This window comes from Lagenorhynchus albirostris, chromosome X (genome assembly GCF_949774975.1).
Source record: "Lagenorhynchus albirostris chromosome X, mLagAlb1.1, whole genome shotgun sequence".
Classification (NCBI taxonomy): domain Eukaryota; kingdom Metazoa; phylum Chordata; class Mammalia; order Artiodactyla; family Delphinidae; genus Lagenorhynchus; species Lagenorhynchus albirostris.
Genome location: NC_083116.1, coordinates 88,516,345 through 88,539,704, shown reverse-complemented (window position 1 = coordinate 88,539,704; position 23,360 = coordinate 88,516,345). Strand labels below are relative to the sequence as shown.

At 43.3% G+C, this 23,360-nt stretch overlaps 1 protein-coding gene across 1 annotated transcript in view; it reads left to right on the top strand.

The window, feature by feature from the left end:
• Nucleotides 1-10,121, top strand: part of CCNB3 (cyclin B3) — a 53,783-nt gene extending 43,662 nt beyond the window's left edge. Inside the window, exons 10-14 of the mRNA XM_060138046.1 lie at nucleotides 1,499-1,636; nucleotides 4,968-5,123; nucleotides 5,970-6,119; nucleotides 9,536-9,666; nucleotides 9,888-10,121. Coding sequence (XP_059994029.1) covers nucleotides 1,499-1,636; nucleotides 4,968-5,123; nucleotides 5,970-6,119; nucleotides 9,536-9,666; nucleotides 9,888-9,960 — 648 coding nt within the window. The 3' untranslated portion in view covers nucleotides 9,961-10,121. The remainder of the gene's footprint in view (nucleotides 1-1,498; nucleotides 1,637-4,967; nucleotides 5,124-5,969; nucleotides 6,120-9,535; nucleotides 9,667-9,887) is intronic.
• Nucleotides 10,122-23,360: the final 13,239 nt, after the last annotated feature.

The window sequence follows — 23,360 nt, the reverse complement described above, 5'->3', positions numbered from 1 at the left end:
ATAGATGTATATGTATAACTGATTCACTTTGTTATCAAGCAGAAACTAACACACCATTGTAAAGCAATTGGGCGCCAATAAAGATGTTAAAAAAAAATAGGAGTGGCTGATTCACGGGCTCTGCCTCCTCAGGCCGGGGGGAGGGAGGTGTATAGAAGGCGGGGTGAGCCTGTGGAGGCAGAGGCCCGAGTGACATTGCAACAGCTTGAGGTGTGCTTTGTGTTCTCCTGGGGAAGTTTCCCCTGGATCACAGGACGCTGGCAGTGGTGGGCTGCATAGGCTTCTTGGAGGGGAGCTGTGGATAGTGATCTGTGCTTGCACACAGGAGTTTTGGTGGCTTCAGGAGCAGCGTTAGCAGTTCATGCCCATCTCTGTTGTCTGTGGTGGTTGCCGGCGGTTTGTGCCCATCTCTGAAGCTCTTTTAAGCAGTGTTCTGAATCTCTTCTCCTCGCACACCCTGAAACAATGGTCTCTTGCCTCTTAGGCAGTTCCAGACCTTTTCCCGGACTCCCTCCCTGCTAGCTGTGGCACACTAACCCCATTCAGGCTGTGTTCCCTCAGCCAACCCCAGTCCTCTCCCTGGGATCTGACCTACCAGAGCCTCTGCTCCTAGTCCCCACCCACCCTGGTGGGTGAGTAGAGAAGCATGTCAGGCTGGTGAGTGCTGGTCGGCACCGATCCTCTGTGCGGGGATCACTCTGGTTTGTCCTCTGCACCCCTGTTGCTGCGCTCTCCTCTGTGGCTCCGAAGTGTCCCCCCCCACCCACACCCCGTCTCTGCCAGTGAAGGGGCTTCCTAGTGTGTGGAAACTTTTCCTCCTTCACAGCTCCCTCCCACTGGTGCAGGTCCCGTCCCTATCCTTTTGTCTCTGTTTTTTCTTTTGCCCTACCCAGGTACGTGGGGAGTTTCTTGCCTTTTTGGAAGTCTGAGGTCTTCTGCCAGCGTTCAGTAGCTGTTCTGTAGGAGTTGTTCCATGTGTAGATGTATTTCTGATGTATCTGTGGGGAGGAAGGTGGTCTCCACGTCTTACTCCTCTGCCATCTTGAAGATGTCTCCCTATTATCTGAATGCCTCTTTGAAGTGGATGCTTTGGCAATCAGAGCTTAAGTCAGGCACTTGCATTACAAAAAGTCAACCGTCAGGGTTTACACTACAAAGTAGCAAATGGGGAAAGCAAGAATCTAAGTTTTGGAGATGAAAGAGAGAGGGTGTGTTCACTCAAGGTGCTCATAGAGAAGGCAGAGCATCTCCCTCTGATGTAAGATTGGTCACTTACCCAAATGTGTAGGGATAGATAATGCCAGGGTCCTCAAAGGCACTAGAGATATAGCCAGACCCCTAACTGAATGAGTTCTTGCATTCATAGCAGAGTTTCAGCTGGCCAGGCCTGGTAGCACCACTGTCCTCAATACCACAGACCAGGTAGTTACATCTATCTGGATGTGCCTTTGGAGTTGGACAATACGTGGATTCCTGCCCTGTTTGTGTGTTCCTCCAGATGACCTTTGAGATGAGTCATGAGACCCTGTACTTGGCAGTGAAGCTGGTAGATCACTACCTTATGGAGGTAATATGCAAGAGGGACAAGCTACAACTCCTTGGTTCCACTGCTTTTCTGATTGCAGCAAAATTTGAGGTGAGCCTGAGTCCATAGGACCTGGAGAAAACTAATCAATCGGTTTCTATCCAAGCCAGATATATATGTATGTATGTATGTATGTGCATTTACATATGTATGTATATATATGCATGCATATGTGTATGTATATATTATATACATATATATATATATACGCATGTGTGTACATTCACATGTGTATTTGTGTGTGTATACAATTACATACATGCACACAAATAAGTTTTCCTACCGATTTTTTGTCTTCCTAAGCAGGGAAACTGGTGTTGGGTGCAAATGGTGGTGTATTTGTTTCCTGGCGTCAACAAAATTCTCCCTTTTCCTCTTTGAAGATGTGTGTAGGTGGACATATTACTAGTTAAATGGATTGTTCTTTTTAAAGCTTCCTTCTGGACCATAATTTTCTGTCCCCACCCCATTTTCTTCTTCCAGCAACTCCACCTCTGTCTAGTGGAGTCTTGAATTGCTTATATAAGGAAGCATTTCCAAATCTAGGTGCTGGAGACATTTAAGAGAAAATGGCCTGGTGTAGATGGTAGTGAGTCCAAGTAAATTAGTTATTTTTGAAGTAGCAGTATAAAAGCAAGTAGCTGGCCTTTCCTTCATAACCATATCCATCTAACTACTTTATCTGAGTCTTTCCTCTTCCTTATATGCTAAATGATCTTGTTCTACTCTCATTTTTCCTTCAGACAGACTAATAGTATAAAACCTTAGGGTTTAGGAACAGAGAAGTAGCAACTTTTATGAGTACAAAAACCTTTAGAACTGTGGATTTGTCTTTGTGTTCCCTACTCAGATCTGTCCCTAACTAGCTTTCTGCTTCCCTTCTTCATTCTCTCCTTTACTCATTAGCTCCTACCTCGATCAGTACCTCCCTCTCTAACTCCACCCCTCCTTTGCTGCTTACTTGCCTCCCTCTCTCACCACTTCCGGCCCTCACTCCACTTCCGGCCCTCACTGCACTTCCACCCTCTCTTCAATTCTGCTCTCTCTCCACTTCTGCCCTTGCTCCACTTCCACCCTCGCTCCACTTCTGCCCTGTTCCACTTCTGCCCTTGCTCGGTAGCTCCCTTCTTCCCTCCAGCCTTCTTTCAATCCCTTCCTTGATCCCTCAATCCCTGTTTTGTACACTCGCTCACTCCATGCTGGGCCCCTCCCTCCATCCCACCCACCCACTCTCTGTTGCTCTTTCTAACTCTCCTTTTCTCTATCCTTCTCTCGCTCACTCCTTCCCCTCCTCACTTGATCCCTCCTTCCATGACCCTCTCCCTTCCACCCTGGTTCTATCCCTCACTCCTCCATGCCTTCCCACCCACCTACCCACCCCATCGCGCCTTCCCTCCTACTCCACCCTCCTCTCTTCCACCCTCCCTCCCTTCCTGTCCCTTTCCTTTGTTCACTCTCTTCTCTCCTTCCCTAGCTAATGTTCTTCCCTCTGTCACTCCCTCTCTCCCTTCCTCCTCCTTCCCTCTCCTCCCTGTTGCTTCTCTAGTGTGTGCTCCCCTCCCTCCTCCTTTGCTTCCTCCTCCCCTCCTCCCTCACCCTTCCTTTTCTGCTGGTTCCTTCTCTCCCCTCCCTGCTTGCTCCTTCCCTCCGTATCTCCCATCCTTGCTCCATGGTACTCTGGCACCATGACTCCCCCCACCTTAACTTCCTCACACCCTCCTTCCCTGTCTCCTTCCTTTTTCCTCCTTCTCTCTCTTCTTCCTTCCTCCCTCCCTCCCTCCCTCCCTCCCTCGTTCTCCCTATTTCCCTCTCTGGCTCACTTCCTTCCCTACTGTCTTGCTCCCTGGTTCCCTTGCTCCCCCTCACTCCCTGCTCCCTCTCTGCTCAGCTCCCTCTCACTCACTTCCGTGGTCACTCCCTCCCACCCACTCATGCTTGTTCCCTTCCACCCTCTTTCCCTCCCTGGCTCCTTTTCTCCTTGGTTCTCTCCCTCCTTCCCATCCTCCCTCCCTCCTGATTGCCCTTGCTCCCTAGCCTCCTCCTTCCCTTTCTTCCTCTTTCTCTTCCTCCTCCCTCACTCTCTCCCTTGTTCCCTGCTTCCCTCTCTAGCTCATTTCCTTCCCTGCTCACTGGCTTCCTGGTTCATTCCCTTGCTCCCCTTCCTTTCTCTTTTCACGTCTCTCCCTTTCTCCTCCTTCCTCCACCTACCTAGGGATGTCCTTGTGGCTTAAGCAAGTGCTCCCTGTCTCAGCCTCAAGGGGGTTAAAAAAGCAGCTGGGGGTTCCTGGACAACCAAGAGCGGGAGGGAGAAGGAGTGTGCAAGGTGCTCTCGTTAGCAAATTTTGGAACAAGGAGCACCCCTCTTCTGGTTATCAGGACAAAGGACCTCCACTAAGTTTTTTGGAGCAGGGGTGTCTTCCCCTCACAGGACTAAGAAGTACAGAAAGACTTTTGCAAGGGGAGGTATGGAGATGATATGAGAAGAGAAGAAAGGAAGGAGCCACTGGTGAGTAGAGCAGTAGAAGGGAGAGTTTCTTGTCCTGGTCTTGTCACTAGGTTGCTGTGTGACCTTGAGCAAGTCACTTCCTCTCTCTGGGCCTCAATTTCCCTGTCTGCAAACCCAGAGGGTTGGTCCAGTTTGTGATCTGAAAATAAAGGTGTGAGAAGAAGGCTGGGGTGGGCAGTGAGGTGCAGCTAGAGAAAAGATTCAGGGGTCTACCTGCCTCCTAGTCCTTTCCCCCAAACTAAGGTTCAACCTGCAAAGGGCAGGACATGGAAAGGTGCCCCAGATTGTGGAGGGGGGTTTTCTTCTCACCCTTGGCTTGGCTTGGACCTTCCCAGTCTAGCCCCCTTGCACATCTCCCATCCCTTGGTCTTCAGTCTCTGCTTAGGTTCCCTCTGTGCCTATCTCTCTCTGTCTCTCACTGCCTATTACCACAGTAGTGCCCCCTCTCAAACATCTTTATTCATTCCTTAGACAAGAAAACAAAGTGCGGGCTTATTTTCCATCTCTAGCTCCCTTCCTGTGGTCTCCTTCCCTCTGTTTCCCCAAGAGTAGGCCTTAGATTTCCCATTTCTGGCTCTCACTCATTAGAAGAGAGATCAGTGCTTCCAGTCCCTGTGCCATATTATGCCGCTTCCAGTGCTATAAGAATCTACCACAAGAGGCCCTATCCTCTCTCCTCCTATCTCTCTGATTTTGTTTTTCAGATGTACTACTCAAAAACCAGAAGCTGGCTCTCAGAGCTACCCTGAAGGTTCATGCCAGGGAATGTTATTACCTCCTATCCTTCACCCCTCTCCTCCCCTGCCTTTCATCTCCAAGCAGAGAGGAGTGGGCTGTCTTAGCCTGGTTGTGACTGCCTCTCCTCTCCACCCATAGGAGCCCAGCCCACCTTGTGTGGATGACTTCCTGTACATCTGTGATGATATTTATAAGCGAGATGAGATGCTCGCCATGGAAATCAGCATCCTAAAAACCCTCAAATTTGATATCAACATTCCCATCGCCTATCATTTTCTGCGCAGATATGCTAAGGTAAGACAGGGCAGGTACATCTTCATTTTACCACTGCTGGGTTAGTCCCCTCCGTTCCCAGAGTGGCTGCTTGAGTGGTAGGAAAAGGGAAAGGGACAACTGGGGACAGGGGAATTTCTTCTTCAGTCCACCCTCCTAGATTGGCAATCTTTATGGAGTGTGGGGGGAAGAAAATTGCATATTTCCATGGTATGCCTATAAAGTTTTGAGGTGAGGGCAGAGTAGGGGAGGGGAAGAAGATTCTTTGATCAGGAAGGGACACTTGGGAAGTTTAGGGGAGATGCTGTCAAAGTTCTCTTCCTTCACCTGAATATTGGTTACAGGGGAAGTCACTTTGTATTATACAAGTGTGTCTTGTTGTAGGATTTGTGTGTGTGTGTGTGTGTGTGTGTGTGTGTGTATACACACATGCACGCCCACACACACACACACACACACGCACACACATATTCAAACAAGAAAAGGGAAGGAGTTCTTTTGGAGCATGAAATACCTCCTAGTCTGGAACCCAGTGAAAAGTCAACAGTTGGAGGCCTTCGGCTCTTCAAAGGATGGCATGTACAGAAAGGGGAGGTGGAGGGTACCACAATCACACTTGATAATTTGGTTTAAAACCCTGAAAATGGCAAATACCATTGCCAATTTCGTAATCCCCCCTCCTAAAGATTCTGTGCTTTGGGGGCAGGGTCCTTAGTGTGAGTCATGGTGGCAAAAGAGGTACATTGTTCAGGCAGAGAGCCATTTAGGCCCAAGGTGGGATAACTGGAGTGAGTGAGTGCAGGGGGTTTTCTGCTTGGTGCCAGTGTTCTGAATTGATTGCTGAGCCAGTCTTCTTCCTGCCTTTAGTGTGTCCATGCCAGCATGAAGACACTGACCTTGTCCCGCTTCATCTGTGAAATGACCCTGCAGGAATACGACTATGTCCAGGAGAGGGCTTCCAAGCTAGCTGCTGGCTCCTTCCTCCTGGCCCTCTACATGAAGAAGCTCGGACACTTGGTAAACACTTGTGTGCGGTGGGGAAGAAGGAGTAGGGATTTAAAAAAAACATATTTATTTATTTATTTTATTTTTGGCTGCATCGAGTCTTAGTTACAGGATGTGGGCTCTTCATGCAGCACACGGGCTTCTCTTCAGTTGTGGCACATGGGCTCCAGAGTGTGTGGGCTCAGTAATTGCGGCACGTGGGCTTAGTTGCCCCGTGGCATGTGGGATCTTAGTTCCCTGCCCAGGGATCGAACCGCCAGGATGTGTCTGCATTGGAAGGCAGATTCTTAACCAGTGGACCACCAGGAAAGTCCCAGGGATAGGGATTTAAAAGCACAGGGTCAGCTCAGGAGGAAGGTGTAAACTAGGGCTGTGGGAAACTCTGTGACAAAACTACTACATACCTGCCATTATGAATCCTTTAACATCTTGACATCTTAGGGGCCTGGCTGCCTAAAGGGTTTCTAGAGCCATGGTTTTAAAGTATTTTATTTCACTTTTCTTCATCACAGTACCCTTTCTTCCAAAGACAGCTTACCTGAAAGCCCAGTATCACAAAACAGACTAATGTGAAATTATTCTGATTGCAGCAGGGGGTGGCGTGGACCCACTTGTTGCCTTACCCCATTCCACCCCTGCTCCTTGCAACCCCCTCAGCAAGGTTGGCCCCCCAAGGGAGCTCATTGGAACAGGATTTGGAAAGCACTGACCCAGAGAACAGAGTAGTGAAAGCAACTGTCCATGTGTATAACAGGGGACTCAGATATACTATCGTGCACTTCTCTGAGGAGGAAGGCCCCCACAGCCTCCTTCCCCAATACAAATAAAATGCATATTTGATACTTTCTCAATTTTATAAAAAATTGTGAATAAAAGTAACTTTAGAAAACTATGAATTTTTACTGACGTGTAACATGCAATCCAATAGAAAAAGTATGCTTGCAAATGAGCATACTCTTCCCAACCACTCCTAAGACCCTGCAGCCTAGAAATTCTAGCACCACTACTGATGGAGAAACCTCTGTGTGCTGAGGAAAAACCCTATAAACAGTTGTGTGAATTTGGACAAGGCACTGATATTTCTTGGGACAGAGAAAGCATTAAGTAAATGGCAGGGATGGCGATGAGAAAGAATACGTAATAATAATGGCTAGCATTTATTGAGTTCTTAGACAGTGAACTAAACACTTTGTCTATTAACTCAATCTTCACAACAACCCTATGAGATCAGCACTATTATTCCTATTGTACAGATAAGAAATAACTTCCCATGTTTGGCTAATGAGAGGTAGAGCTAGGATTTTGGGAACTAGGAGTCTGTTCAAAGAATATACCTACTCTATAATCAGAATGGATGTGGCCGTAGCCCTGGAGCCATGATCTTGGAGGCCCCATGCTGACCCAGGCTTTTACCCTTGGGTCCTGGGGAAGGCTGGTAGGTCCTGAGGGAGGACAGTTGAGAGGCTCAGGGCAGCAAACTGCTTGCCAACCAGTATAAAAATATTTCAGTGTTTTAACACTTGGCATGGCTGTACCAGTGAGTATCAGCTAAGTGTCAGCCCTGATCTGAACCCAGGTAGTCTGGATCCATAGTCCTCTACACTATATATACTGCTATAGATGAGAAAGTCTTCACAGAGGAGGTGACTTTTGAGTTGTGTCTTGAGAGATGAGTAGGAACCTTGAGAAGAGACATTCTAGGCAGAGGGAACAACAATTGAAAAGATGTGAAGGCAATAAGAAAACAGTGTGATGTATTCAGGGCAGAATAAGACATTTCCTATGGATAGAGCAGAGGACGTATGAGTAGGGAATGGTGAGAGGTGAGACCAGAATGGTAGAGTGTGGTCAGATTGTGAGAGGCCTTTGATGCCATGCTGAAAGATCCATTTTACACTAAGGCATTGCAAGTTTTTAAGGCAGGGGAGTGACATCTTCCTGTTTGTATGTTTTGGAAACAGTACTAGTATATAGCAGTATGGAAGGTATATTAGATGAGAGAGCGTATGTGAACGTATCAACACCAGTGAGTGGGCTTTTATAATAATCAATGTGAAGCATTGGGGCAGTGAACAATTGAACAATGTGAACAATTGGGGCAGTGACAGTAGGGCTGTTAATCTTAATTAACACACCCAATATGATGTGTTATCCCATGTGTTACTCCCCTGCTCAGCATGCCAATGACTGCCCTTTGCCTGTGGCAGTGGTTTCCAAAGAGTATTCAGTAGAGCCTTGGGATTCCTGCAGAAGTATCTCAGGGGCCCAGGGGCCATGTAAAAGGTAAAGGGATCCAAATTGGTGGGCTTCTTAGTTCCCACCCCCAATTCCAGGTAAGATATTTGGGCTTCCAGGTAAGATATTTGGGAAAACATGAGTTCAGGGAAAATAATTTAAGACATTTTAAGAAAACCACTGCCTCACAGAATAATGAATTTTCTTTTCTCTACCTGTGGAACTCCCACTAGACTTTCAGTACCTATTGCAGATGTGCCCTCCTCTGCAAAGCTTTTTGTGACTTTCCCAGCCAAAATTCATGGGTCCTGCAGCTCTGTTCCTCCACTGTCCCATGCTCCCTTCCATTGTATCACTTCCCACACATTTTATAATTCTATGTGTGCATGTCTGTCTCCCCAACTAGACTACCGACTCCTCAAGAGCAGGAGCCTTAGTCATCTCTTAGTCATCTTTGTATTCCCAGCATCCTGTATGGGGCTTGGTAATATCCTAGCTAGCATTGTTTGGGTATGTGCTAGACTCTGTTCCGTGTGCTTTATGTCTATTAACTCATTTAAGCCTGTTATATAATTACTGTAATCGTCCCTATTTGGCAGATTTGGAAACTGAGGCACCTAGAGGTTAAGTAACTGGCTCAAGGCCATGCTGTTAATGGAGCTGGAATTTGAACCCAGGCAGTTTGCCTCCAGAGCCTTTGCTCTTAAACACTCTGCTATATTCCTTTTGCCACATGATAGGCATCCTTAAAGTTGACTGAGAAAATGAATGCATGAAATGATAGCTGTTTGAGCCAGAGAGGAGGAACAGCCTTAAGTTCCTGCTGGCTATTTAGTTGGGACCTCAAGTTTGTTCTGAGGTTTGCCTGGCCATTGGCTCTTAACCTGAGAGTAAGTAACAAAGTCAGTCCTGTTCCTTAAATTCTTTGGTGGATTTCAGTTTAAATACCTATGGCTAGGGCTAATATCCAGCTGGTGCATATGGATATAGCCATATCACTAGCCTGCAGCTGGAACATAGTCTTCTAGGTAGTACCCTATAATTATTGGTCGGTGTCTGTGCTCTATGAGTCTTTGAATTGTTTGACTTTCTTCCCTGCCTGTACTATGGATAGGAAGTTTCGATTTGGGTATTGGAGACAGGAAGTATCTGCTTCCTGTTGTAAAAGTCACTGTCCATGTTGCTTCTTCCAGGCTCCTACCCTGGAGTATTACAGTGGCTACAAGACCTCTGATCTTCACCCCTTGGTCAGGCAGCTGAACATCCTGCTGACTTTGCGTTTGTGCAATAGGCTCAAGACTGTGCATTCCAAGTATTCTCACCAGTAAGTACCAAGCTCCAGTTGAGGCTGGGTTTGTGCTCAGTCATGGGGAGGCCCAGACTAACCTCATTTAAGGGAAAAGAAAGATTCAGGTACTTTTTACCTTACTTTCTGCTCCAGAGTTAAAGCAAGATAGGGAACCAAGGGCCTATGTCCCACTTATTCCATGGAGCCTGCTTGCTTTGGGCTATTTTACACTGAGCAGACCCCTCTTCCTTTTGCAGGGTCTTCTTTGAAGTCACCAAAATCCCACCCTTGGACGTGTTGAAACTGGAGGAGATTTTGAACTGCTGCTAATTCTGAGGCCGAGGGTCTGGTACTCTGGCAGCAGCCACCGGGGCCAGGCAGGCGTGTAAATAAGCTGTATTTATTCTGTCCTTGAATTTGTCTTTTCATCACTTTTCTTCATTTTTACTGTTTGTCTATTCCCAAACTGATAATGTTGTAAATATTTGTGTTTTTTTTATGAAAGAGAAGAAATTATTGTTGTATTTGATTAGAAATTTAATAAAAATTAATGGTTGTTGTTAACATGGCTCACTTCCCCCCTTATTGCTCAGGAGCCCCACACATAGCCCTGTTTTTTTCCTGCCTAGTAAAGGCTGTGCCTCAGGGTCTAGCTTATCCAATTTCCCTCTCTGTTTGGAGACTTTCTCTTCACAGGAAGAGGAATTGATCTAGGTGTGAACTGATGAATGAGTCTGTAGACTTGTGGTGGGAGGGGTAGTCCAAAGAGACCCCACTACCCGACAGGCCTCAGTGTTCAGATCTGGGGCAGCTGGAAACGTGGGCCAATACCCTTTGGTCCCCATTTCAGGTTGCCAGCTTTCCTTGCTTCTTCCTAGATGATGAAAAGGTAGGGATAAGGATTTTCACTGAAATGTACCCCTACTTTTGTAGTAAGGTGTCTTTCTAGAGTCTAAATTTGAAAAAAACTTTGAGTGGTGCACTGAAGTCTCTTTTGGTCTTTCAGTAAAGAGGAGAAATTTCCACCTGTGAAATCAGCAAGATGTCCCATGAATGTAAGCATCAACCAGTTGCTCAATCCTTCATTCATAAAGCTTTAAGGAGGTTCTACTCTCTCTCTCTCTCTCCCCTATCTTTGGGGTAATGTGTACTGGTACAGGTACTTCAGTTGTTAACAGAGGACTTGAACATCTTCTGTGCTGGTTGATGAAGAGCCACTGCCTCAATCTTGCCTCTAGGACCTCTGGGACCTCCCCACAATCTAGCAACTGAATCAAGTAATGTCTGTCATAGCAGGAGACCTCCAGGACTCTGTTCTAGTACTGTGGCTGGCAACTGTTGTGATTGCTCTGTGGCTGATTGTTATCACTTGTCAAATATTTTGAAAATTAGTCCTGGAGATGGATATCTGGTAGGGGGGGCAGTCATTGAAGACTCCCCAATTCTGACCCAAGAATCCCTATGCTAGTCTGGTCATATCTCCTTTTCTGAAGGGTTGGACACAGGAGGGAGAGCATGTCATGACCTTAGATGTCTTAGTGCTTTCTATTTTTAAAAAACGTTTTATTTTTTTGTTTCCTCAAATTTTATTTTTTAAAAACTTTTATTGGAGTATAGTTGATTTACAATGTTGTGTTAGTTTCAGTAAAGTGATTCAGTTATACATATACATATATGTATATGTTCTTTTTCAGATTCTTTACCCATATAGGTTATTACAGAATATTGAGTAGAGTTCCCTGTGCTATACAGTAGATTCTCATTGGTTATTTTGTATATAGTAGTGTGTGTATGTTAATCCAAAGCTCCTAATTTATCCCTCCCCCCTCCATGTTTCCCTTTTGGTAACCATAAGTTTGTTTTCAAAATCTGTGAGTCTGTTTTAGTTTTTAATTGGAGTATAGTTGATTTACAATGTTGTGTTAGTTTCAGGTGTACAGCAAAGTGAATCAGTTATACATATACATATACCCACTCTTTTTTATTTTTATTCTTATTTTATTTTTTTTTTGCAGTACGTGGGCCTCTCACTGTTGTGGCCTCTCCCGTTGTGGAGCACAGGCTCCGGACGCGCAGGCTCAGTGGCCATGGCTCACGGGCCCAGCCGCTCCGCGGCATGTGGGATCTTCCTGGACTGGGGCATGAACCCATGTCCCCTGCATCGGCAGGCGGACTCTCAACCACTGCGCCACCAGGGAAGCCCCCCACTCTTTTTTAGATTCTTTTCCCATATAGGTCATTAAAGAGTATCGACTAGAGTTCCCTGTGCTATACAGCAGGTTCTTATTTGTTATCTATTTTATATACAGTAGTGTGTATATGTCAATCCCGATCTCCCAATTTTATCCTTCCCTCCCTTTCCCCCCTGGTAACCGTAAGTTTGTTTTCTACATCTATGCCTCTATTTCTGTTTTGTAAGTAAGTTTGTTTGTATTATTTTTTTGATTCCACATATAAATGATATCATATGGTATCTGTCTTTCTCTGTATGACTTTCTTAGTATGATAATCTCTCGGCCCATCCATGTTGCCGTAAATGGCATTATTTCATTCCCTTTTTTTTTTTTTTTCAATACGTGGGCCTCTCACTGTTGTGGCCTCTCCCGTTGTGGAGCACAGGCTCCAGACGCACAGGCTCAGCGGCCATGGCTCACGGGCCCTGCTGCTCTGCGGCATGTGGGATCTTCCTGGCCTGGGGCACGAACCCGTGTCCCCTGCATTGGCAGGCGGACTCTCAACCACTGTGCCCCCAGGGAAGCCCCATTCTTCTTATTTATTTATTTATTTATTTAATTTTTTGGCTGTGTTGGGTCTTTGTTGCTGCGCACAGGCTTCCTCTAGTTAGAGTGAGTGGGAGCTACTCTTCGATGCAGTGTGTGGGCTTCTCATCGTAGTGGCTTCTCCTGTTGCAGAGCACGGGCTCTAGGCCCACGGGCTTCAGTAGTTGTAGCACGTGGGCTCAGTATTTCACTTAGTATGAGAATCTCTAGGTCCATCCACGTTGCTACAAATGGCATTATTTCGTTCATTTTTATGGCTCATTGTATATGTACCACATCTTCTTTATCCATTCATCTGTCGATGGACATTTAGGTTGCTTCCATGTCTTGGCTATTGCAAATAGTGCTGCAGTGAATATTGGGATGCATGTATCTCTTTGAAGTATGGTTTTCTCTGGATATATGCCCAGGAGTGGGATTGCTAGATCATATGGTAGTTCTATCTGTAGTTTTTTAAGGAACCTCCATACTGTTCTCCATAGTGGCTGTACCAGTTTACATTCCTACCAACAGTGTAGGAGGGTTCCCTTTTTCCCACACCCTCTCCGGCATTTATTGTTTGTATACTTTTTGATGATGGCCATTCTGACCAGTGTGAGGTGATACCTCGTAGTTTTGATTTGCATTTCTCTGATAATTATTGATATTGAGCATCGTTTCATGTGTTTGTTGGCCATCTGTATATCTTCTTTGGAGAAATGTCTATTTAGATCTTGTGTCCATTTTTTGATTAGGTTGTTTGTTTTTTTGACACAGAGCTGCATGAGCTGTTTGTATGTTTTGGAGATTAAACCCTTGTTGGTCGCTCTGTTTGCAAATAGTCTTAGTGCTTTCTTACCCATTGTGTCAATTTTCCATTCTCCCTCCCAACTTGCTTTGCCTTGATGACCAGATATCATTAGGTTCCCTCTTGCCCCATCCCACTGCTTTGCAGGATGACTAAAGGGTACAGCCACAGAGGTCCAAGCTGCTTGGCAGTGATTTAGCTGGCACAGCCAACTAAGTGTAAACATGCTAAAAGCACTAGGCTGGAAGCTGTCTTGCAAATCTCCAGCCTCACTAAAAGGAAGTGTCTTGTTTGTACCTGCGTTTTAATTCTGGAGCTTCATCGGGGAAACAACTGGTTTATTTCCTCTCCTTTTCTCCAACTCCATTGTTCTTTAGAGGTGCTAGTGGAACCATCAATCATTTTTGTTATAATCATTGCACATGTCTCAAAATTTATTTTACACTCATCACTACTTCAGAGTTAAGGTAACTATTAGATCTGGATCTTGTTGTTTAATGCCTTTCTAAAGAAGCACATCTATTTCTTTATCAAGAATTTGTGTTTATATTTTGATTCTTCTAGTTCAGTATAACTGGTTTTCTTTGTAACCTTATGGATTTTTAACAGTTTTATTGAGATATAATTCATATATCATACAATTCACCCACTTAAAGTGTACAATTCTATAGTTTTTCATATATTCACAGAGTTGTACATCTATCACCATGATCTAATTTTGGAACATTTACATCACCCCAAAAAGAAACCCCATACCCAGTAGCAGTCAGTCTCCATCCCCACCCTCCAACCCTAGACAGCTACTGATTTACTTTCTGTCTCTATAGATTTATCTGTTCTGGACATTGCGTATAAATTAAATCTTACAATGTGTAGCCTTTCGTGTTTAGCTTCTTCCACTTAGCATAATGTTTTCAGGGTTCATCCACATTGTAGCATGTGTCAGTATTTCATTTCCTTTCATTGCTGAAAAACGTTCCATTGTATGGGTATACCACATTTTGTTTATCCAGTCATCAGTTGATGGAAATGTGGATTTTTTCCACTTTTTGACTATTATGAATAATTCTGCTTTGAACATTCATGTACAAGTTTTTGTGTAGACATGTGTTTTCATTTCTCTTGGGTATATACTGAAGAGGGAAATTGCTGGACCACTTTACATTACCACCAGCAGTGTATGAGGGTTCCAGTTTCTCCACATCCTCTCCAACATTCTTTATTATCTGTTATGGCAGTTCTAATGGGCATAAAGTGGTATCTTACTGTGGTTTTGATTCACATTTCCCTGATGGCTAATGATGTTGGACATTTTTTTTCTTGTGCTTATTCACCATATATGTATCTTCTTTGGAGAGATGTCTGTTCACATTATTTGCCCAGTCTTAATTGGGTTATTTATTTCTTTATTATTGAGTGGTAAGAATTCTTTATATAATCTGGATCATATATATGATTTGCAAACATTTTCTCTGATTTTGTGGATTGTCTTTTCACATTCTTGATTGTGTTATTTGAAGCATAAAAGTTTTAAATTTTGATGAAGTTTAATTTATCTAAGAAACCATTACCTAGTTTAAAGTCATGAAGATTTATCCCCAATATTTCTTCTCTGAATTTTATAGTTTTAGCTCTTACATTTAGGTCTTAAATCTATTTTGAATTAATTTTTGTATACGATGTGATATAGGGGTCCAACTTCATTTTCTTGAATGTGGACATGTTACTGAATTGGTCGCCTGGACCCACGCTGGGGTCCTAGCCCAGGCCAAGTCCTGTTGTCTTGGCCAGGGAGGTTCTTTTTCCGATCTGATTTGCCAGTAATGAAACCGATGCTGAGACTGGAACAGCACAAGCTTTATTCAATAGCCAAAGAATGGGGAAGTGGGAACCTCATTTGCAAATCAGCTTCTCAACCCAATTTGGGTGGAGACACCATATATATAGGAGGACTGATGTAAAATGGAGGGAATTGGAAAGAGAGGGAGGAATATTCATGATTTATCTGAGAATAGAAGTGTGGTTTGGACCAGAACTGAGGCAACACTCCTTTTTAGTCCTTGTATGGACTTTTCTGATTGTTGTCATGGCAATTGTTAACTGTCAAGGCACTGGTGGGTGTGTCATTTAGCCTACTAATGTATTACAATGAGCATATCGTGAGGCTCAAGGCCTACTGTAAGTCAAATCTTCCACCATATTGGGCCTAGCTGGTTCTAACCAGTTCTTGTTTTTCTCTTTGCAGCTTCCTCCTGAAACTTAGGTAAGAGCACTTGGTTTACATTCAAGGAAGGGACAAGGGTATGATTCTGGGGCAACAGCCTTGGTAACATATCCAGTTGCCCCAGTACCATTTGTTGAAAAAACTATTCTTTCTCCACTTAATTATCTTGGCACCCTTGTTGAAGATTAATTGACTATAAATGTGAAAGCTTATTTCTGGACTCTCAATTCTCTTCCATTTACCTATATGTCATCCTTATGCCAGTACCATAACATTTTGATTATTGGCTTTTTAGTAAGCTTTTTAGTAAGTTTTGAAATTGGGAAATGTGAGTTCTTCTTCATTCCTCTTTTCTTAAGATTGTTTTGGCTATTCTGGGTCCCTTGCATTTTTATATGAATTTTGGCATCAGCCTGTCAATTTCTGAAAAGAAAGTTGAGATTTTGATAGAGATTGCATCAAATTTATTGGTCAGTTTGGGGAGAACTGCCATCTTAACCATATTAAGTCTTCTAATCTATGAAAATGTCTTTTGTGCTGGTCTCAACCTGTTCAAAACCAATGTTGTGGCTTGGCTTGCCCTGTGGTTCTTATGATTGCAAGATCCCCCCAGCAATAACCATCAGAAAAACTTTGAAGGAGACAAGTTTTTTGCTTACAGGTCCTGGAAAATACACAGCACACCTGGAGCCACATAGCAAGGTCAAGGGTTGGGGGAGAGAGAGACACACACAGAGACAGAAAGGGGAAGAAGGAGACAGAGAGACATACAGAGAGACAGAGAATGAGTGAGCAAGCCTAGCTGGCTGCTTTTATTGAAGGTGGGAAACTAGGGATTCTGGGGCTCACTCATTATTGGTGAATTGAAAATAGAAGAGGGGAATTTGAAGCTAGAGAATAGAAAAAACAAGCAACCCAAATGGTCAGTTATCAAAATCAAGCAAGATTGCTAAAACAAAGGAGTAGGAACTGGGGTGGGGGTGACTAGCAATGTGTTTTTTGAGGTAGCCATCTTCGAAGTGGGTGCCTCTTTGAAGTGATGTCTGGGCAATCAAAGCTTAAGTCAGACATTTGCATTACAAAAAAGAGAAAATCCAAATGTCAGGACTTATACTGCAACATGGTATGTCTTTCCATTTATTTAAGTATTTCTTTTCAACAATGTTCTATAGTTATCAGAGTGTAACTTTTATATGTCTATTGTTATATTTATCCCTAAGTATATTTTTTTTAATGGAGCCATCAGTCTTGATCACTGTCAGTTCCTTTCTTACATATTTCAATTATGGCCTTGTAAGAGGGTGACCTTGTTAAGTCTCATCAATTTTACCTCCCAAATATTTCTTGAATTGGCATTTTCATCATAATCTCTATTATCACTGCCCAGGTTTGAGATCTCATCTATTGCCTAGATTACTAGAGTACTTTCCTAACTGGTCTCCCCATCTTCAGTCTTGTTCCCTTCTTCTTCACCCTCCATATAACCACCAGAGTGATTTATTTAAAATTCGATTCTAGATTACAGTTCTGGGTAAGATGGTTAAGTACTTGCTACTCTTTATCTGTCACTGAGCACAATCATAAAACCTGGACAGAATTCATGGCACAGCTGTTTGAGAGTTCTGAAAAGTAAGTAGCTGCAGGAAGATTGAAGAAGGACACCAGCATTTGAGAAGCCAACAAACAAATGGTGAGTTTCCCACTCCCCCCACCCCATTCCCTGACCTGAACTTAATGCATTTGGAAACCTGGAAGTGAGTACTATACTACAGGCAGAGAACTCCAGGAGAAGCCCTCTAGTTCTTGCTTGAGAAGTGAGAGAAGGGGGGAAATCCTCCATTTTTCCCTTTATTTCTCTTCTCTCACATCCCAACCCTCAGGCAATCATGCAGTGGCAGCAACAGTGGCAGCAGTGAGAGCCTTCAGGAACCAATACTCTTGGAGAGGGGAACCCTTAGTCTCTGATGGAGCTCTGGCCGCAAGAGAGCTGAGCCACACACTGTTGCTTTTTTATCTCTCTTTTCCCACTGCTTGTTTCCAGATGTGGCACAGCTGCAGAAGTGAACAATTTCCAACTGGAGGACTGAAAGGGAAGTCCCAGGAATTGAGTAGCACTGGGGAGACTGTGGAGAGGTGGGAGGAAACTGACCCCATAATGTTTTTTGTTAATGACCTCCTAGATACCCACCACTAACCTGTGCCTATGTTGATCAGATCCGAATGAGCATACCAAAGAACTGAGATAACAGGCATCCATCTAGATTCCAGACTGACCACTTAGTCACACACAAACACACACACCAGACAGATCTGAATAACACTGCAAAAGCTTTGAAAACTGAGCTGACATTGAACCATCAGCCCACGGAAGGCTGGTGGGAACGTGTGACCTGAATCTAATCAGATTGACTGCTAAAGCAAAAACGTAAATGGTTTCCATACAATTTAAGCAAGACTTAGAGTTTTATAATGTCATATCAAAATGTCCAGGGTATACTCCAGGTTTACCAGGCATACAAAGAACCATGATCATCTCAAGTTGCATGGCAAAAGGCAATCAACAGATATTAACAAGAGGATGCAGATGTTGCACTTATCTGACAAAGACTTTAAATCAGCTACTATTAAAAACTCAAATGAATGGCACAAACACTCTTGGAACAAATGTTAAAATACAGAGTCTAATTAGATAAATAGAAGATATAAAGAAGTAGAAACCAAGTGGAAACTCAGAATTGAAAAATACAATAACTGAAATTTTAAAAAAACCTCACTGGATGGGCTTAATAGCAGAAGTGAGATGTCAGTAAAGAGTCAATAAACTTGAAGGTAGATAAATAGAAATTATATAATGTGAACAACAGAGGAAAAAAGATTAGAAAAAAATAAACAGTGCCTTAGGGACACATGGGACAATGATAAAATGTCTATCAGTCATGCCACTGGAGATCCAGAAGGAAAGGAGAAAGAAGCAGTGCTGAAAAAAAGAAATCTTTGAAGAAATAATGGCTTGAAAAATTCCCAAGTTTGGTGAAAGACACCAACCTACAGATTCAAGAAAATGAGTAAATCCCTACCAGCATAAGCCAAAGGAAACCCATAGATAGATACATCATAAGAAAACCACTGAAAAATAAAGGTAAAAAAATCTTGAAAGCATTCGGAGAGAAATGATGCATTATGTATAGGGGAACATTGATTTGAATGACTGTAGATTTCTTATCAGAAACTCTAGATCAGAAAGAAGCAACAAACAATTTTTCAGATATTGAAAGATTTATCAATCCAGAGAATCCAGCAAAAAATACCCTTCAGGAATGAAGGTAAAATTTAAAACACAATTTTAGATAAAGGAAAACTAAGAAAATTCACAGCAAGCAGACCTGCTGAAAAAGAATTGCTAAAGGAATTTCTTCATACAGAAGTGAAATGATACCAGAAGGGAAAGTGGAACATTACAAATGATGCAAGAAGACAAAAATGGTAAAAATCTGCGTAAATATAATAGACTATTTTTCTTCTCCTGAGTCTTGATTGAAAGCAAATTACAGCATTTTCTGATGGGATTTTCAGTGTATGTAGATGTAATACATAAGGAAATGATAGCATAAAGTGGAGAGGGTAAAGGGCCCAAAATGCTGGAAAGGGTTTTACATTGCAAATAAAGTGGTAAAATATTGATTCTAAATAGACTGTGAAAAGTGTGTGTTTTGTAATCCCTAGAGCAACTACTAAAAAAATTAGACAAAGAGATGTCAAAGTGACAATAAATAAATTAAAATTGTTTACTAAAAAAAAAAATTGGTTACTAAAAAAGTTTAAATAATTCTAAAGAAGGCAGGAGAAGGGAAACAGGAATAATAATTCAGAGGAACCAAACAGAATATAAACAGTAAAATGGAAAACCTAAATCCAGTCATATCAATAATTATATTAAATGGTCTAAATGCCAATGAAAAGACAAAAATTAAAATGGATTAAAAACACAACCCAACTGTATGTCACCTACAGAAACTCACTTCAAATATAATAGGTTGAGAGCAAAAGGAAAAAAATAGATAGCATTCAAAAATGAATGAGGAGGAGCTTCAAGATGGCGGAAGAGGGCTTCCCTGGTGGCGCAGTGGTTGAGAGTCCGCCTGCCGATGCAGGGGACATGGGTTTGTGCCCCAGTCTGGGAAGATAAAACATGCTGCAGAGAGGCTGGGCCTGTGAGCCATGGCCACTGAGCCTGCGCATCTGGAGCCTGTGCATCTGGAGCCTGTATTCCACAATGGGAGAGGCCACAACAGTGAGAGGCCCATATACTGCAAAAAAAACCACAAAACAAAAACAAAAAAACAAAAAAGATGGTGGAAGAGTAAGATGCAGAGATCAACTTCCTCCCCACAAATACATCAGAAATACATCTACATGTGGAACAACTACTACAGAACACCTACTGAATGCTGGCAGAAGACCTCAGACCTGCAAAAGGCAAGAAAATCCCCATGTACCTGGGTAGAGCAAAAGAAAAAATAAACAGACGAAAGAATAGGAATGGGACCTGTACCAGTGGGAGGGAGCTGTGAAGAAGGAAAGGTTTCCACACACTAGAAAGCCCCTCCGTGGGCGGGGACTGTGGGTGGTGGACGGGGGAAGCTTCAGAGCCATGCAGGAGAGCACAGCAACACGGGTGCAGAGGGCAAAACGGAGAGATTCGCGCACAAAGGATCGGTGCCGGCCAGCACTCACCAGCCCGAGAGGCTTGTCTGCACACCCACCGGGTTGGGTGGAGGCTGAGAGCTGAGGCTTAGGCTTCAGAGGTCAGATCCCAGGGAGAGGACTGGGGTTGGCTGCGTGAACACAGCCTGCAGGGGGCTAGTGCACCACAGCTAGCCGGGAGGGAGTCCGGGAAAAAGTCTGGAGCTGCCGAAGAGACAAGAGATTTTTTCTTGCCTCTTTGTTTCCTGGTGCGTGAGGAGAGGGGATTAAGAGCCCCGATTAAAGGAGCTCCAGAGACGGGCATGAGCTGCGGCTATCAGTGCAGACCACAGAGATGGGCATGAGACTCTACGACTGGTGCTGCAGCCATCAAGAAGCCTGTGGGCAAGCACAGGTCACTACCCACACCTCCCCTCCTGGAGCCTGTGGTGCCTGCCACTGCCAGGGTCCTGTGATCCAGGGACAACTTCCCCGGGAGAACACACAGCATGCCTCAGGCTGGTGCAACATCACACCAGCCTCTGCTGCCTCAGGCCCACCCCACATCCGTACCCCTCCCTCCCCCTGGACTGAGTGAGCCAGAACCCCTGAATCAGCTGCTCCTTTAACCCCGTCCAGTATGAGCAAAGAACACACGCCCTCAGGCGACCTACATGCAGGCGCAGGTCCAAATCCAAAGCTGAACCACGGGAGCTGTGCGAACAAAGAAGAGAAAGGGAAATCTCTCCCAGCAGCCTCAGGAGCAGCAGATTAAATCTCCACAATCAACTTGATGTATCCTGCATCTGTGGAATACCTGAATAGACAACAAATCATCCCAAATTGAGGAGGTGGAATTTGGGAACAAAGATATATATTTCTTTTTCCCTTTTTCTCTTTCTGTGAGTGTGTATGTGTATCCTTCTCTGTGTGATTTTGTCTGTATAGCTTTGCTTTTACCATTTGGCCTAGGGTTCTGTCTGTCGTTTTTTTTTTACTTAAAAATTTTTTTCCAAATAATTATTTTTTATATTAATAACTATTTTATTTTACTTTATTTAAAAATTTTATCTTCTTCTTTCCTTTTCTTCTCCCTTTTATTCTGAGCCACGTGGAGGACAGGCTCTTGGTGCCCAAGCCAGTCATAAAGGCTGTGCCACTGAGGTGGGAGAGCCAAGTTCAGGACACTGGTCCACAAGAGACCTCCCGGCTCCACGTAATATCAAACGGCAAAAATCTCCCAGAGATCTCCATCTCAACATCAAGACCCAGCTCCACTCAATGACCAGCAAGCTACAGTGCTGGACACCCTATGCCAAACAACTAGCAAGACAGGAACACACCCCATCCATTAGCAGAGAGGCTGCCTAAAATCATAAGGCCACAGAAACCCCAAAACACACCAATAGACATGGACCTGCCCAGCGGAAAGACAAGATCCAGCCTCATCCACCAGAACACAGACACTAGTCGTCTCCACCAGGAAGCCTAAACAAGCCACTGAACTAACCTTAGCCACTGGTGACAGACGCCAAAAACAAAGGGTATTACGAACCTGCAGCCTGCAAAAAGGAGACCCCAAACACAGTAAATTAAGTAAAATGAGAAGACAGAGAAACACACAGCAGATGAAGGAGCAAGGCAAAAACCCACCAGACCTAACAAATGAAGAGGAAATAGGTAGTCTACCTGAAAAAGAATTCACAATAGTGATAGTAAAGATGATCCAAAATCGTGGAAATAGAATGGAGAAAATACAAGAAACGTATAGAAAGGACCTAGAGGAAATAAAGAGCCAATAAACAGTGATGAACAACACAATAAATGAAATTAAAAATTCTCTAGAAGGGATCAATAGCAGAATAATTGAGGCAGAAGAACAGATAAGTGACTTGGAAGATAAAATAGTGGAAATAATTACTGCAGAGCAGAATAAAGAAAAAAGAATGAAAAGATTTGAGGACAGTCTCAGAGACGTCTGGGAAAATATTAAATGCACCAACATTCAAATTATAGGGGTCCCAGAAGAAGAAGAGAAAAAGAAAGGGACTGAGAAAATATTTGAAGAGATTATAGTTGAAAACATCCTTAATATGGGAAAGGAAATATTTTACCAGGTCCAGGAAGCACAGAGAGTCCAATACAGGATAAATCCAGGCAGAAACAGGCCACAACACATGTTAATCAATCTATCAAAAATTAAATACAAAGTAAAAATAGTAAAAGCAGCTAGGGAAAAACAACAAATAACACACAAGGGAATCCCCATAAGGTTAACAGCTGATATTTCAGCATAAACTCTGCAAGCCAGAAGGGAGTGGCAAGACATATTTAAAGTGAGGAAAGAGAAAAACCTACAGCCAAGATTACTCTACCCAGCAAGGATCTCATTCAGATTTGATGGAGAAATTAAAACCTTTACAGACAAGCAAAAGCTAAGAGAATTCAGCACAACCAAACCAGCTTTACAACAAATCCTAAAGGAACTTCTCTAGGCAGGAAACACAAGAGAAAGAAAAGACCTACATTAATAAACCCAAAACAATTAAGAAAATGGGAATAGGAACATACATATCGATAATTACCTTAAATGTAAATGAATTAAATGCTCCAACCAAAAGACATATATTGGCTGAATGGATACAAAAACAAGATCCGTATATATGTTGTCTATGAGAGTCCCACGTCAGACCTAGGGGCACATACAGACTGAAAGTGAGGTGACGGAAAAAGATATTCCATTGAAATGGAAATCAAAGGAAAGCTGGAGTATCAATTCTCATATCAGACAAAATAGACTTTAAAACAAAGACTATTATAAGAGACGAAGAAGGACATTACCTATGATCAAGGGATCAATCCAAGAAGAAGATATAACAATTGTAAATATTTATGCACCCAACATAGGAGCACCTCAATACATAAGGCAAATACTAACAGCCACAAAAGGGGAAATTGATGGTAACACAATCATAGTAGGGGAATTTAACACCTCACTTTCACCAATGGACAGATTGTGCAAAATGAAAATAAGGAAACACAAGCTTTTAGTGATACATTAAACAAGATGGACTTAATTGATATTTATAGGACATTCCATCCAAAATCAACCGAATACACATTTTTCTCAAGTGCTCATGGAACATTCTCTGGGATGGATCATATCTTGGGTAACAAATCAAGCCTTGGTAAATTTAAGAAAATTGAAATTGTATCAAGTATCTTTTCTGACCACAATGCTATGAGACTAGATATC